We start from the raw sequence: 18,037 nt of genomic DNA, 5'->3' as shown, positions 1-18,037 counted from the left end.
ACGTGTTTATTTGCCCAAGTGTACTGGGATAAGGGATGCAGGATGGATAATGGATAGAGTGCAGGGCTTGGAGTCAGAAGAAAGATCTGGGTTCGAATCATTCTTTAGATACTAGAGAGCTGGATGACCTTATTGGGACATGCCCCCTCTCTGAGATCTCTGTTTCCTTAACTATAAAATGGAAAAATAATAGCACTGACCTCACGGGGTTCTTGTAAGAAACTCTTGAAATAGTTGAGAACTAGAAGGAACAGCAAGGGCCATCATTTTCCTGGTGAGATAGCAGAGCCCCAGGGAAGTTGCAATTTGTCCAGCATCACACAGATAGTTAAGTATTAGACATTGACTTTTAGCCCAGCCCTCCCCCTTTTTTGCAAACCTCAATTATGAATTAATATTGTTTTTACAATCATATATAAAATTCCTGAGGATGAATTTTCATTAAGTTTAGGATTCATTTCAGTATTTCCATGATTTTTGAAATTCTTCATACAAGTTCACACAGTAATAATTTTTCAAAGAACATATTTATTAAGTATCATAAATTCTAAACATTTTTCTTATATTTTAGAATGCACTGAAATGGAGAAAATGGGAGAGCATGAGGAAGTGAAAGGAGAAAGGAACTATTTTGAAAGTCTTGCAAAGGATATTTATTAAAAATTCATAATAACTTGCCATATATTTATTTTGGAACCCAATGCTTAACTTCCACTTGGCTCAAGGAATGTGAATATGTTAATTTAGCCTAAGGATGCAAATGGCACACTGGGTCAAAACATGCTGGATCCATCTACTTCAGCATTTTGTCTCTGACAAATAGTAAGTAATGAGGCATAGTTTGTAGGATGAGTGCATTGATATCATCTAAGATGTCACCCTTAAGGAGTTAGGGTAGTCCTTTAAGCATTTCCAATTTCTCTTACTAACCATTAATTCATTTTAAAATGATAAGAGCTAGAAGGGATATAGAAAAATAGGAGACATAAATGCGCTGTCAGTAGAGTTGTAAACTAGTTCAACCACTCTGGAAAGCAATTTGGAAATACATTCCTAAAGCTATTAAACTGTTTGTACCTTTGACCTAGCAATATCATTACTAGGTCTGTCTCAAAGAGGTCAAAGAAAAGGGGAAAGGACCAAATGTAAAAAAAAATATTAATAGCATTTTTTTTTGTGGTGACAAAGAATTGAAAATTGAGGGGATGCCCATCGATGGTTGGGCAAGTTTTAGTATATGTTTATGATGGAATATTACTGTGCTATAAAGAATGACGAGCAGGATCATTTCAGAAAAATCTGGGTAGATTTATATGAACTGATACAAAATGAAGGAAGAACCAGGAGAATATTGTGCATAGTAACAGCAATATTGTAATGATGATTAACTGTGAAAGATTTAGCTACTCTAATCAAGACAATGACGCAAGGCAATTCCAAAGGATCCATGATAAAAAATGTTATCCATCTCAAGAGAGAAATCTGATGAACTCTGATTACTGAAGGATATTTTTTTCATTTTTTGGCAACATGGCTAATTTGGAATGCTTTCTGTGACACTATGTATAGTTGATATCATATTGCTTGCCTTCTCAATGAGTGGGGAAGAGCTAGGGGGAGAAAATTTGGAATTATAATTAAAAAATATTTTTCCTTCAATTACATGAAAAAACAATTTTAAATCTCCATTTTTAAAGAGTTTGAACCAAATTCTCACCCTTCTTTCCACCTTCCCCACCCCTCTCTCTGAGATGGCAAGCAATATAGATTTTACATGTGTAATAGTGTAAAACATCTTTCTACATTAGTAATTTTGTGAAAGATAATGTGAATAAACAAAAGTGAAATACAGTACATTTAGTTCTTTCTATGGCAGCAGATGGAATTTCCATCATGAGTCCTTGAGGGTTGTCTTGGATCACTGTTTTGCTATGAATAGCTAAGTCATTCATAACTGTTCATCATATAATATTGCTGTTACTATGTACAATGAGCTCCTAGGAACTAAATTTTTTAAAATAATGAATAACCTTAATTCATTTTGAATTTACCTAAATCTTTATCGAACCTTCATTTCGAGCCGATAGCACCTCTTGGGGTAGAATTCTAAATGTTTATGGTCAAACAATCCAACCTTTATTTGAATCTCAACAAGCTCAACTAGGTAACCTTTAAAGTCCCTTCTAACTGACATCCCATGAGCCAGTTTTTTATGCTTTGTAAAGTAATACTGTCTTTAGTTGGATCTAACATTTACTTTTTAATTTTTCAACGATGCCCTTCTCTAGTTCTAATGTTTGGTGAATTTGGTCGACAAGACCCTATTTACTATAGTTTCATGATTATGCAACCTTAATTATATTCTTGCTCTTGTCTTTTTGCATCTTTTTTTAAAAAGGGTTTTTTGGTGTTTTTTTTTTTAATCTGTCTTTATATAGCAGACTCTCCATTTCACTATATTCATTTGTTTTTCCACCACCACAGTTTTGCAGAGGGGGAGAGTAAGGTTTCAAATTTTTTTCTCTGCATGATATTTCTTTACAATCCCCAGAAATTTTTTATTTGGGAGGCAATGATAATATACTGGGCTGATGTCTTTGAAGAGTACTCCATATTGTGATCTTTTAGGTCCTTTTATTAAGACGCAACTCGACTTGAAGTAGGTAGGATCTGAGTTTGAATCCTAACCTGTGACCTTACTTAAGAGTATGACTCTGGGCAAGTCATTTAAGCATTCTCAGCCCCCATTTTTTCATTTGTAATATGGTGATAATAACAGTTCCCACTTCTTAGGATTTTATGTGAGAATCAAACAGGACAATATATGCAAAGCACTTTTCAAACATTAAAGCACCAACTAGATATATTGGCCATTTTTGGGATTTTGGGATAGTTTGGAGTTCAAGCTCTTCTTAATTTTTTTTTATTAAACCCCTTACCTTCCATAGAATCAATATAGGGTTTTGGTTCCAAGGCAGAAGAGAGATAAGGGCTAGGCAATGGGGGTTAAGTGACTTATTTGGGGTTAAGTGATTTGCTTAGGTTCACACAGCTAGGAAGGATTTGAGATCACATTTGAACTCAGGACCTTACCAACTCTTGGTCTGGCTCTTGATCCAGTGAGCCACATAGCTGCCCCACTCATGTTCTTTAAAAGTAGAGTTTAGACGATTTCTCCCTAATTGTTTTTTCTTAACTTTTGCTCACCACAACAGATTTGTTGGATTTTTATCCTTATTTGTTTGGCATTTAGCAGAGGATTGGCTAAGATAGTCTTTTGGGTGCTCCCAAATTCTACAATTCTGTGGGCTATAATTCTTAGTGTTTTATATACTATTATACAATGGCAACTTTTATAGGCAAAATACATATGCAACAAACATGGAGAATTTTTAAATTGGGAATGACTTTATTTTCAAGTGAAAAAAGTGACTAATAGTAAATATTTTGCATATTGGAGATTCTTAGATAAGACAGAATAGTTGTAACAACGAATTTCTGATAACAATCTCAGATACTGTGACACCATGTGATACTTAACTGCATGAATTCCTTGTTAACTCCCCCCAAAAACAATATCTCAAGTGTAAAACATACCATATAGATGTACATATACCATCGGACCTTCATCCTCCCCCCCCCCCCAGCTGTAACGGTATGGATTAAAATTAGCCATGAGCTCCCTAGATGAGAAATTTGTACTCTCACAAAAAACTAAACTGCCATTTAAGACCTCCTTAGAATAATCAATTGAAGATATTTCTCAAATATGTTCACAATGTTTACACACCAGGGAAAGTCTAACTACCAAATTTATAACAACTTTAGTCACTCCAAAATTTAGAAGAACACAGTTTTGGGTTTTTTGGTGAATATTTGGGAACACATTTGTTCTTTCTGCTTTTTCATCTTCATTGTAATAATGGATAGTAATAATACTTGATAAAAGGGAGAAATTCAGCAGTAAGTAATGGATAAGATCCCAGTCCTGTCTCATAGTTGGAGTATTAATCAATTTAGTTTCGAACAGAACGGTTTCACATGTTTCATTGCTAGTATCCCCAGAAAGCAATAATGTTTTTTAGAGGGAAAAAACTTAAAACATGATAATTGAGCATTGGTCTTCTTTTTTAAAAAAGTTAATTGGGATGGCTTCTGATTAATTTATGGAACTAGGGATTTTAATGGTGGTTGGTAACTTAATAATAATGTAGTGAATTTAATTTCTGTCAACTTTCCAGTACCATGAGTTAAAATTCTTTTTCATGTGCAAAATAGTACCGGCAAACTCGGTCTTTTAAAAAAACAATTCTGTTGTTATAAAATCTTTATTGATGAAAACAGCAAGTAAACAAGACAATGAAACATGAAACATTATAATCCATATCTTTTGAACTGAGATAACTAGCCAGTAAAATTAACGAAAGGATTAAGTAATCAAAACCAGGTAGAGCATTTTGTCAAGCAAAACCATAACATGGTTATTGCTAATGAAAAAATCAACAAGTTCATGTTAGGGATGGTGCTAGAAAGAGTATATATTTGGGTATAATAAAGTCCAATATACTATATCAAATTGGACTGGAAAGTAGAGAAATTTCTTTGAAGATATTTATATTGAATTCTTGATTCATTAAGGAACTATGTAGAAGGATAATAAAAAATGTTAAATATACCTAACGTTCATTTTCTTTGGGGTCCAGATTTAAGCCACAACATAAAGATATAACAAACATTTTTTGCTAGTGATAACATGTGACCAGATTACATGAGAGGCTTTCAGCCCCAGCAGTGATTAACAATATGCTCATAGATTTGCTTATGGAATGCACAATAATTATTGTGTAACAACCAAATGAAAAGTCTCTTTTCACTGAATGAGAATAAGGATTATTCTTTGTGTAACACCATAGGACAAAAGTCAGAGATTTCCTTACTCTGGGTATATACTCATAAAGTATTTTTTTTCTTGGAGGAAGGGGGAGGCGAGTAACTTTTAACCCACTAAACAAATTTGTACTCTATTATGAAAAACTAAACTGCCATTTAAGACCTCCTTAGTATAATCAATTGAAGACATTTCTCAAATACATTGACACTGTTTACACACCAGGACATCAATTTTTCTGCATAATACAGTTATACAAAGGGAACAAAGCACCAAGAGAATCGGTGCTATACAGGCAGTAGAAAAGTAGGTATGTGATTAAAATTGTACATACAGCACTTTTCAATAGACAGACTCAAACTAAAGTCACTCGATATGTACTATTCTACAGAATGGACTGCTTCACACACCCATCTATTTATATCTTTTAATGAAAACATGAATTAAAATGTGACATAAAACATTTCAACAACATTGCTGATAACAGCACAAACACATGTATTTACTAATGAGATCAGTTCTTGGTTTAGTCTCACCAGCAAACAAGTTGGAAATAATTTAAGACCAAGACTTAATCAGCAATATATTTCCTTAGGTTAAAGAGATATATAATTTTGCTCACAGAGCATTTAAACTTCATACTATTATATCCACTGTTACAAAAATAGGTAAGAAAGCTCTGTAAGAAAGTACACATATCAAGGAGACATCTCTCCTCAAAAAAGCAAATTAAGGGAAATTCGAATAAAAGATTTCACTAATTAAGTTTTTCATGAAAATTGCATTAAAAATACTTTTGAGAAACGAAACAGTATTAAGCATTAATGCACCTCAGTATTTACAGAAAAGGAGAGTGGCCCCAGTGACCGTCACAGGCCTATTCATCCATAAAATAACCAAGAATCGTGCCTGGTCTCCCCTGATAAATTTAACTAAAAGGTAATGTTTAGAAATTTTCTTATTTCAAAATTCTAGTAAAAACTTAGCCAAAGTTTAGCTGTCCCCTCTTATGACAGCCGTGAAAATCATTCAAAACATGTTGCTACAGTAGTATGCCCATCTTGTATGAGGTGGGAGGAATTGGCAGGGGGAGGAGAGTGGGAAGACATTTAAAAAAAAGTTCAAAATATTTACAGTATAATTTTACGTAAGCAAAGCAGTGGATGGAATCTGTTTAGGAGCAAATTTGAGACAATTTCTAAAAACAAAACGCTGCTTAAATGACCAACTTCCAATTGGACTTCATTCAATTTTAACACATTAATAACATGATATCCAATTGTACACAAAGCTACCCTGGGCTTCTCCTAAGATAGAGCTCACAATCACACACAGTATGTTTCAAATGCTCTTAGTACTTACTCAAAAAGACGACAAATAAACTCTATTATAAAGCGTTGACTTTAGTTGTCTTTTTTTTTTTAATTGCATGGTTAAATAGATGTGTGGAATTATTTCAGAATTTTTATTCACTGAGTACACACTGCAAATAAAATATAAATGTGTAAGCTGGGGAAAAATGCAAACCAATAAGAAGGAAGATTTACATACTTAAAATTCTTAATCCTGTTCCTGGCTTCTACTCCATTTATAATTGAAATCACATTTAGTTGTATTGCAGGCGCCATTCTCTATCAGGGCTCTGATCTGCTGATCCTATTACACTTTGGGGGTCTTGTCTCCTGTTGGTGCTTGTGTATTACTTTCACCAGTATTAATGGGTGTCATGCATAGGCATCACAAGGAAGACTGACCCCTCAGGGTATCAAAAGTCTGGTTGTTACAGAAAATTATAGCACAAAGAGGAGGAAGGTAACCTACTCAGAAAATGACAAATGAAATGCCATTAAGAAGCTCTCAGCAATCCCTTCAAACAGATGCAAAAGACAAAGAAAAACAATAAGTCTTAGAGATCATAGGGGAAAGCCTGTTTCCTCATTAAACAATATATTCATATTTAATATCAAGTGCTTAAGTACCATGGTAATGAGCATTTTAGCAATAACTAAATATATAAACCAATTTCAGAAAATTATTATTTTTTCAAGGCATAATGCGGCATTATATTTCATCTATTGGGTATTCATCTTAAAAACAATATGTGTCAGGTGAGAGATCACATGCTAAAGGAATAAAGTGAATGGTGTTTAGGGCTTTTCTTTTTTTAAAGTAATCTTGAATATTCAGGAAGACAAACTCAAAGAACAAGCAGAACAAGCTAGGTTTACTGATATCCAGAATCGAAAAGAAGCAGGTGGGAAGAAGGGTCCCCAAATAATAAGACAACTTAAGATACAGATTGTCAGGCTGACAATGGAGAAATGTCAAACTCTTGCATAATAGTGCCTGGCAGTGATTTTGTTCTAATAATCAATTATTTAGGAATAGTTTTATTTTTTTGTGTACTGAAATCAAAACGTGGTAGCTTCACCACTAAAATTATGGCAAACTTTTGGCGAATTTACAATTAAGTCCCCTCCTGAACCACCTGATTTTTGTTTTATTCACACATTTCAAGACAAATGGATTTATTTTTAAGGCTTCTAAGTGAAAAGGGCTGTGACGCATCTCCCCTTCTCCCTATGCTCCCACCTCTAATCCCAAGAGGGCAGTATGTCTATAAAGGCTTGGTTTCACTGGCTTTTAAAATGTCTTAAGGTCAAATGGTAGACCTTCTGAGTCCTCTTATTGGTTAACCAATATGACTGGGAAAAAGTGAGGATGCCCCTATCATTCGAAGTATGACTCATAGTGGCCATTATAAACTTACCTCTGTCTTGTAAATTCCAAAGGCACTGAGGAGGTGGTCGGGGGACTCAAGATGGGAAATTAATATTTATGGATACACAAAAACTCTGCTTTAAAAAAAGACTCTCTTTGTACTGGTATAAGCACTAAAGATGGGAGAGGTTTAGTAATCTTCATCTTGGCTACCAGATTCCCAGTTTCTGTCTAACACACTTAGTAGTATTATGGTTCTATTTATTTGCTATTTCCCTCAAGCTAAGACCAGATCATTGATAAAGCAGGGCAGAAAGAAAAATGGCCTAATTAAATTCTCAGCCCTCTGTGACTGATAACTATATTAGTTCACATCTCCTAACAATCTTATTTGTCATGGGTCAATAAGTAGAAGGGCCAGAGTCTTTTCTTTCAGGGGAAAAAAATCCTCCAATGAACACCTGAAACACGCAGCTTCTGCATGAGAGGAGGAAGCATGGCCAGATTTGAAAATAAGGGAAAACTGAAGCAAAGGCAGTCTGTTATCTATATCATTTTTCTTTAGAAGAGGAGGAGGAGAAGGAAGACCTGGGGTTCCTGAATTAACACGTCATTTAAAAGGAAGAACCCTAACAGAGAACAAAGAAGTGGAAGAGGCAGAGATCACGTGTTAGCTGCCAGGAATAATGCTGCTTCTAGTGGAGAATCCAAAAATGCCATAGCCTATGAGAAGTGTGATGACAATGAAGCTGATGACCATAATCAAGATGAACACAAAAACTGCTGCAAGGGACAAGTATGTAAGATTACCAAGCTTCCCCAGACTGATCCTGAACATTTGCTCATTTTGTGTAGTGATGGTATGATGTTGAGGATTACATGAATTATATGGTATGGTAAAAAATTGTAGGCCCAGGTGAAATAGGCTGAAACAGTTTTTTTAAAAAAAATCTTTAATTTCATTTAATAAATTTGATTTGAACCCAAGGATTGGCAAAGGACACTAAACCCCGCAAAAATGTTTCAAGTGAGAAATTATATAAATGAGGATCAAATAAAGTGAAAATGTTTAAAGGGGAAAATAAACATGGGCATATTCTAACACTTGGAGAATAGGGATGAGACTACATTCTAAACCATAGAATTACATTCAGTATTCCCTCAACTATTCTATGAGTGTGGATGGAAACGAAAGAGGGAGAATTTCTCAGGATAGGATGCTCAGCCCCAGAGCCAATGCTTGACATCCAGAGCAATACGAATCCCCAGATAGCACAGCAGATAAAGGGCAGGAGGTCCTGCTACTATTTAATTTTTTAAAAGACTATTACAAGTCTCCTACCCAAAAGGTCATCCTTGTTACCCCACAGAGTAAAAAAAGAATGATGTAGTTTGTTATGAAAATAGCTTTTAGAATGATTCTCCTGCTGTTTCTACAACATGAAAAATGTGACCTTGTCATGGAACTTGCCTTTTAGATAAATTTCTTCTGAGATCCTTTCTCTGCCTCATATTCATCATCTTAAAGGCAGCACAGTGAAGAAATATTTGAACAATAATCTAAAGGTAACTTTCAAGATTCATAAAACCACCATAATAGGATTTATTTATTAGCCTGGGGAATGTCTTGACAAAGGTTTATATTGAATTAGGGCAGTTCTCCAAAGCATATAGATACCCCAAATTAAACACCCCTCATTTTTTTTGTTTTATTACACATCTCTCTGCCTTTTTAAGGAAAGAAAAAACCCAATACAACTAAATCTAAATACCTCACTCATTTATTATCTCACATAAAACTCCTTTCATTAAAATACTAGCCTAAAGTTACTGAAGTAATATTATTTCTAGTTAGTATTTTTTTCCTTATAGAGAAATTCAATTTTGCCTTTCGCACTTGGGCAATAGATTTTTTTTTTCTTTTGGATGGTGAGGTGCAAGAGGGAAGGATAGCAATGTATGTGTTCCATGGACTTGAAGGGGAGAATGCCTGCTTTTTTCCTCTTTGTTTTAGGTTTTACCTTGGCATAGGTAAAGTGTTCAATTAGCATGTTATTCTTGAAGTCCTGTTTGAAATACAAGATTTTGCTGCCTGGAAGTCGGTCTTTTCTTATGCAAATCGTTTCACACATGCAGAAAGAAGCCCTAGATAAGGCCAAAGGGCAGAATGCACCCTATAAAACATTAGAGCAGAAAGATAGCCATTTCTACCACAGTCCCTTCAAGACATAGCCAACAGAGGAGACTCTCTTATATACCAAAAATTATTCTCTGTCCACCCTCCTTGCTTAAATGCCCAGTGTTGGTTTATAAAGGTTGGCTTGCCATTCTTTGGGGAAGGAAATCTGACCTTGTAAAGTTAATAAAAATCTTAGACGCTTAAAAGTCATCATGGAAAAATTCCATTTAAATACTACACAACACATTTACAATTCAACATAATAAGAGTAAATTAAACTAATGCTCTCCTACCCCAGACTTCTAAGTCTTTAATCCCTTAATTTTTTCCCTGTTCATAGGCAGTGTTGAGATACTAAAGAGGTATTTTACAACCTGCCACACTGGGGTCATTTGGATTTTAGTAAAAAAAAAGAAACAACCTGACAACTCTCATTGTTATCATCTTCACGATCATTGATCATCATACTTTTCATGGTTCGAGGCTTCTCTCTAAGAGAGAGGGTGGAGGAAAGCAAAGGTCAATGGCAGAAATGAATGCCATATGTTTTATGTCCACATTTGGTACCTATGATTTTCATCCCTGCATTTTTTTGATTATCATAAACTGCTATCTTTTAAAAACTAATTTCTTGCAGTGCCTAACAACATGTTTAGCCTTGGGCTCAGAACTATTTCCTGGTGGGGATGACAGTGATGACAACCATCTTCAGCAGAGGCAATCGAGTTTAAGGACAGTGGTAGAAGACACAGAAAGCGAGAAGAGGAAAGGTATCATAGAATTGCAATTTCTAGGAACAGTATCAGAATTTTAACTTGGAAATTGCTTGTAAGTGGACAGCTTAATCTATGTAGTCATGTGTCAACTGGATGCAAAGACATCTTTGGTCCTTCTATTCATACGCCCATGGAATATGGCTTTAGAAAAGTCTTCTGGGCAGGAATGTTCTTCCAGCTCCAAAATTCACCTCCATTACTTTTGACTATATAGGTTAACATGTTTCCAGGGTTACACATAAGATCCAAATGTTCATTTGCTTTTCTCAAGTCTCCTGTCTTCCTTTTGGCTGACATTCTCAAGTCTATTTCTACTTCCTATACTGGAGATAAATCCTCTAGCAATCATTTTATTTCCAATTTACTATAAACTTTCTGAATATTTGCAAGCGAGGGTCACAAGAATTTCACTGATGTTCTAGAAGCTAGGTTCCAGAATAAAGCTTAGAGAAAGATACACTTCTAGCCTGTTTAATTAGCTATCTGAAGTATGTTTTGGGTGGGCTGGCATTTTAGTTGTTATTTTAATACTCTGAAACATTTGGTTATTCCGTTACTACAATGTCAACATCTGAATGTCTTATGTGTGAAATGTAATATAATTTACAAATAAAATTTCAAGGAAAATAGAAACAGCAATAAAGAATTAAGGTTAAGCAAGAATCTATATTGCACCAGGGTTCTCTACTGATATGAAGCATACCTTCTGTTTCCCAGGCAATAAGAAACCACGATGTTTTGGAGCTCATTTGGTGGATAAATAAAGGCTGTAATTGTAGGAGCAGGAGCTCACATGCCTCTTAATTGTCATATATGGCCTTGCACATTCTATTACAAAACTTAGGGGTTTTTAACAGAACAATAAGAAACTGGGTTTTCTTTCTCAAATTTCTGAACCCATACCTACTGCCCACCAGTGGGCCTCTATTTGCTGTAATTACTAGGATATAAAAATTTGCCTTAAAGCTTTCATAAAAATTAAAGCACAAAAACCCCAGCAATACTATCTTATACATATATTAAATCTGGTATAGTAAGGGGAGGAGGGGGGTCTCTTCAGCTCCAAGCCTTTTTTTCTAAGAGAAAAGACAGTCTTTTAGAAATAATTACTCTAAGGACCAATACTATTTTTGCCAATCAACAGGATAGAATGTGTATTTTGTTCTCTGTGTGTGTGTGCGCATGCATGTGTGTACATGTGTGTGTGTGTGTGTGTGTGTGTGTGTGTGTATTTAGAGAGGCAAAGTAGGGATAGAATGGAAGGAATCATTAATTAGGATCTAAACCAAAAGGTTATTCTGAGTTAAGCAAGCAGAGAAGAAACAGAATTGACTAATTTGAAAGTTTCTAGAATTATGACACCTTCACTTTTAATAGAAGCCTTGTCTAACATTTTAAACTTCCTGTTTATTTTCTGGATCTGTCGTTTTTCTGATTAGAAGTTGTCTGGGATATCCTGAAATTTATACACCATTTAGGGTTTGGTCTGAAGAAAGACAAATTTAATAACTGGCTAATGGATTGCTCACTCAAAGGTAAAATAACAAGGAAATTTACTGTCTTTGAGTAAGGTTTAACATGGAATAAGGCTAATACCTCTTTCTTATTGGGGACATTGTAATTATGGTTAGCATAATCAATCTTTTAGAAACCAGAACAAATAATTAGTGTCAAAAACTTAGATACGATTTCCAAGTAAAGATTCTTAATTCCTTTCAAAATATTCTTGCACACTGTTGCTGCTCTTGCTTAAACCATTATGTCTTGTGATTCATACATGATTGTAGACTAACTCATTTATAAAAATCCTGGAAAAAGTTCATTGCTCTCATGAAAGAACGAATTTTCCCATAATTGAAACCATGTGATATGCATTCATAAACTTCAGATTAGTTTAATAATTATTTTTCTTATAATTCATATGGGTGAATGTATTGAACTGCCATTTCTAAACCATTAACTTAATTGAACTAAAATGTAATCAAGGTTTACTAAATTTGGGGATTACTTGTAAGATTCTTCTATGAACTCAAATGATAATCTGTACGCGGATGTTTCGCTATCATATATTTGTACATCAGAGTACACTGTGAATCTCTTAAAAACCAAATACTACTTTTCAGTAATTGGTAAAGAAATAATTCTTTGTTCTATTTGGCCCAGAAAGGAAAGAGGGCAAAGGAAAAAACATGTTTATATATATAAACGTGGCGATATTTATGAGCAAGGTTATAGACAGCAAACAGGAAGCAAAGTAGGACAATATGTAATATTACTTATAACCAAACCTGTTAGATTTTTAAAAAATCAACTCAAATGAAACTGCTTTTGTCATTTAAAAAATTAGCACATAATATACAACTTTACATAGTCCAGAGGAAAAAAATACCATATGACACTGTTCTGAGGAATCCTTATGTTTATAAAAATTGAAGGCCTAATTTTGCAAATACAGCTTTCTCAAGTTGTATGAGCAAATTTAACAGACATGAAAGGCACAGGATGATATTACGTTGAAGAACGTATTTGTAAATTTCATAAAAATTAGTCATGTCACTAGAAGCATCAGAAGGAGTTTCAGAACTGTCTTTAACATGAGGTCCTGACTGAATCTGAGACGGGGATAGTCTCTGTATCACAAATTTAGCATCTGAGGCTAAGACTGAGGACTTAGAGAGCAGCTTCTTTCTTAATAGGAATACTTATTTGATAAAAACATCGTTGTTGAATGTTGGTAGCAGACAGTTAAAACTTCTTCACACTGAATTATTTTTCTTCCAGCAGCTAACTTACTACATTGTTTTAAAAATATATTCTTCACAATACTGGCATTTAAAATTAATTAATATCAATTATTGAAAGAATTTTAAAAGTCAAGTCCTGCTCTATGAGCTTCCTATGTTGGAATACATGAATATAGGAAGTGCTTTCAACAGAAAGTTACATAATTCTACAGTACAACCTGTCTAAGAAGGCTTGCAAGGGACCAGTACAGTGACTTGGTCTCTTTGGGTTAAGCAGAAGCATAGGCAAGGGGAAAAATGACTCGGGTCCAAGTGGAGCTTGTCCCCATGACACACTAAAGAAACGTCTTCTTTTTGTCAAAGTATACCTGCTTCCACTTAGATTTAATGCTACTGAGATGTTTAACAGAGAAATGAGGTGTAATAATCTATGCAAAGAGAAAAATACAAAATAAAAATCTTTTTCAGTGAGATTAAACTTTTACTATTAGAACTGATTTAGGTTACTTTCAAACTGACCAAGGCTTCTTGTCTATTAACACTTAGGTGTTGGTTGGTCAAAAAATGTTTTATGGAGAATCTCTAGAACAATGTCAATATTCTTTACAGAACTGGTACCGAAATTCTCATTTTTTTTTATTCCATGAAAATCTGGTTTTTAATGAAATAGCTTGCTCTTTAGGAGCTAATATGAGATTACTGTAAAAACCAAAACATGATTAAACCTCTGGAGATTTGCTGTTTGACCATGATCATGTAAGTTTCTCATATTCCACGGTAATTTCCACCAGAGATCCTGAAAATCAATGAAGAGATGATGTATTAGCTGTTCTGTTCCATAGCACTTAGTGCATGTTTTAAGGTGGAATGTTGAATCTGACACTTCTGTGAACTGTTATAGTAATAATTAAGTAAAAACGACCTTTTTGGAGCCAGAAACAAGGCTGCATTGAGTCATAATCATTCTTGGCTTTGTCCATTATGACTCTAATAGTGAATGCCATCTACATACTTGTTGTCCTTTTGACTCCTTCATTTCAGTCCAATGATTGAGTTCCTCTTCTCCTGAGCTGTTGAGACCTAGAGAAATCCAACCTATCATCTCTTTTCGTTTCATGCTGCGCTTGTTATACACGGACAGTATAAGCGTCACATCTGAAAGCTGAAACAGTGCCACTTGAAAAACAAAAGTTTCCTTGTATATGGGATTTGGCTGCCCTCTGCGGATGGATGTCTTGCATTTGGACATCTCTTGACCCATGGAATTCAGAAGAGTTAACTTAACATAGGTATCTACAGGGGGAGAAAACATAAACAACATTTTGGAACATGAACTAAAAAAAAAGAACATTTAAGATTTGCTAAAATGATTACATATGAACATTCTCTAAGGATATGGCGTATACCATGTTAAGTGAAGAAAGTTCAATCAATTCTACTTTAATACAGTTATTAGATAGTATGAATATAAAGAGAAACTAAGTAGATAAAACATTTTTGATGCAGTGATGACTACCTCAATATTTCCACCCTAAGCTAAAAATTTTACTTAAAGGTATACCTCATAATCCTTTCTCCTCCCTCACAGTCCCACCACCACCCCTGCCACCTCTATCATTCTCATTTGGCTTTACTAAGCAGGATTTCATAGCATTATTAGACATTTAGCAAGCTTCAATTAGCCACAACACTATAAAGCATTCCACTGTGCTTTTAGAGAATAAGAATAAATAAACAAGTGGGAATGAAGGCAACTGATGAAAAGGAGGAGAGTAACACATAAGTGCAAAGGAGACATCAAAACAGCTTAGGATGAAATGCCAAAAAAATCTCTGCATGGATGTGGTTTTTTTTTTAATATTTTTTTACAAAACATTTAAAGACCAAAAATGAAGCCAAATGCATTAGGTGATCAAAGTTTAGAAAACCAAGTAAAATTTTCTCTTCCTTATTTTCATGCAATAATACATTTAATGTGCTTTTCTTGGAAAAATAAAATAAATGCTGTAGGATTTTTCACAATGGAATGTGAAATTTTCAAATGCCAGCTAATAATTTTATGAAATATAAAAGACTGATGCAATGTATAGTGTATAAATGAGTTGTACCTATGCATTGCCTTCTACAACTTGGGTGATAAACTTTCTCTTTAATATGTTGACTTTTCTAGTTCTCTTAATGCATGCAAATGGTATACAGCATGTTGCTCCATCATGTATATTTCATAAAAGAATTTCAATTAACATGGAAGAAAATTGACATGTTTATTATAAAAAAATCAAACTTTATTCCTGCTGTGTGAAGTAAAGTTATTGGAACACTAAAATTATTTACCAACTTTGATAAAAGAAGCTCTTCACATATTTGTAACTTTGGCGGTGTTCTGAATACCATCATCCATAATCAGAGATGTCTATAGTTAGTTGTACTTAAGAGTACCACAGATAATAAATGTGCATTTTCTGGAAACCAACATGGTGGACAGCTTCACTGCTGGCAAGTTTTAGGGTTTGCTTTTTTTTTTTGCATGAAAAGACAACATCCAATTAGCCTCTACAAGAACTCACCTCGGATTATATAAACCTGTCCACCTATCAAGTGTTTTAGACAACAGAACAGTCCATCTGACAACAGGGGGTGGAAAGCAGTAAAAGAAATAATGACCAGATGTCAATCGTTGGGTGAGAGAGGGTCAAAGGTTAAAGTTAAAGAGGAAACACTGTTTACTGGAGTGGAAGAACACAAAGTTTTAGCAGTTTAGTTCAGATAGAGGATTGAACGAAAGGGCTGTTGGGTAAATTTCATGGAATGAAAAAATTTTAAAGGTCACTGTGTAATCTTTAGCAAAAAATTACACTTTTAAAATGGGAGATCTTTCTAACAATATCTAATTGTTCTAAAGCACATTGAACATAGAATCATGCAAATGATCAGGCTATAAGAGACTGAAACAGTAATATAGAATAACTTTTTGTTATCTTACTGAACTTTAAGCTTATTCATGCAATATTTAGCATTAAAAAACTGACATTGTTCCCAATATAAAATATAATTAAATTGTTTGAAATGAAAATGATTCAAAGTTAAATATCAACTCTAATATAACTTTTGCTCTTAGATACTAATATTGTTATTTTGGATATATTTGATCATTCCAAACATAATTTAATCCAATACTTAGATCTATTTATGGAGGACCTACACATTTTGGGGTATTATAGAGAATATATTAAAAAACAAGTCTTTTAGTTAAATCATAATCCACATTTGAATTGTTTAAAAAATTGACAAATTGCACTTAGCTTACCATTTTACTGAGTCATTATTATCAATCAAGTCTAATGCTATTGATCTGATTCTAAAATAATTAGCAACATAACATTCTTCTTAACTTGAAAATTATCCATTCTTTATTTTGTATGTTTCCATTAAATGATTAAGCATTAGATAGTTTTCATCCGTCATTACAAAGTATAATCAACTACTGATTAAGTTAGAAGTTATAATCTATTTTGTGTATTAGCCAAGCTATTGACTTTTTTCCCTCTTGCTCCCTTGCTTTTAGGCCAATGCACAGTTTATGAGGTGTGGTTAGAAGACTAGGAGACTAAATCCACATGAGTCATTTTACCACAGTATAGCAAACCTAATTAAAGATTTATATATCAAAGACTAATGTCTGTAGACTAAAATATAAATTTCATTTATCCTCCAATTATATTAACATCAGTAATTAAGGATTAACTACAATATGTAGTATTTACTCATGTAACTTCTTCCTTGTTCCTTGATATTTTCAATGTAAAGTATGAAGGTGAAAGGTAAAAAAGAGTGAAAGAAAAGGATATTAATGAAAGCATCTTGGTTCTTAACATTACTGCTGACAAAAATTTCATTGATCTTTAAGATTTTTTCATTCCCATTTACTAACAAATAATAACATTTCAAAATTGCAGCATAAGTTGTTATAAAGTTGATTGGAATCTATATTCAAATATTTATGAAAGATTTTCAAGTGCCTGAAGGGTGTTGATTACTTTAAAGATTTTCTTTTAAGTTTTACTTAGAGATTTAATCTTTTTTGGGCCAAGGGAAGAATGACCAGAACACTGCTTATCCTCAGGTGCACTGCTTATGACTTTCTGCATTTAGAAGCCCATACTATAAGATCAGAATTCCTTCCCTCCCAGTCTCCCAGCAGAGGGAAGTTGGATGGGGAAATATAGATAATGGTGGTGAGGAATGAGGGGCATTGAGGCAGGGGCAGGAAGAGAGGAATAAGTACCAACTAGTATGAACAGCTGACTAATTTAACTTATCTGCCTTGGCAAGGATAAAGAACATATACCTTAGAGAAGTTTCTGCTGGCAGCTATTTAAGAGTAGAAAAAAAATGTAAAATGAAGGAGAATTACCTGGGAAAATAATCTCTTCTCAAAATGTAGTAGTAAAAAGACATAAAGAGAAAATACATGAGTAAATACTATGATTTACAGAAGTACACTAAGAGAAATACAAGGACACTAGTCTTTTGTTTAAGAATAATAGTTTTACATAGGTCTATTAACTATTATATACTTTTAAAATGCTTTAATTTTCCCTTTCTAGCATTAATACTTAATAGTTAAACATTATGATAAAGAGAATTTATTCAAGTCACCATAAAAAATTAAAAGTCTTGTCAACTCATAACTAATATTTTGAATTTCAGATTTATTTCCCAAATGATT

General features: G+C 33.9%; 1 protein-coding gene across 4 annotated transcripts in view; it reads right to left on the bottom strand.

The window, feature by feature from the left end:
• Nucleotides 1–3,396: 3,396 nt before the first annotated feature.
• Nucleotides 3,397–18,037, bottom strand: part of SYT14 (synaptotagmin 14) — a 310,069-nt gene continuing 295,428 nt past the window's right edge. For 3 of the 4 annotated variants that reach the window (XM_056815880.1, XM_056815881.1, XM_007481332.3), the window contains one exon: nucleotides 3,397–14,601. In XM_056815880.1, the coding sequence (XP_056671858.1) occupies nucleotides 14,288–14,601 (314 nt within the window). In that variant the 3' untranslated portion in view covers nucleotides 3,397–14,287. Of the gene's footprint in view, nucleotides 14,602–15,875; nucleotides 15,933–18,037 lie in introns of all 4 variants that reach the window. The other variant, XM_007481333.3, reaches the window with a different exon arrangement.

Source organism: Monodelphis domestica, chromosome 2, assembly GCF_027887165.1.
Source record: "Monodelphis domestica isolate mMonDom1 chromosome 2, mMonDom1.pri, whole genome shotgun sequence".
Taxonomy (NCBI): Eukaryota; Metazoa; Chordata; class Mammalia; order Didelphimorphia; family Didelphidae; genus Monodelphis; species Monodelphis domestica.
This window is presented reverse-complemented; position numbering and strand designations above follow the sequence as displayed.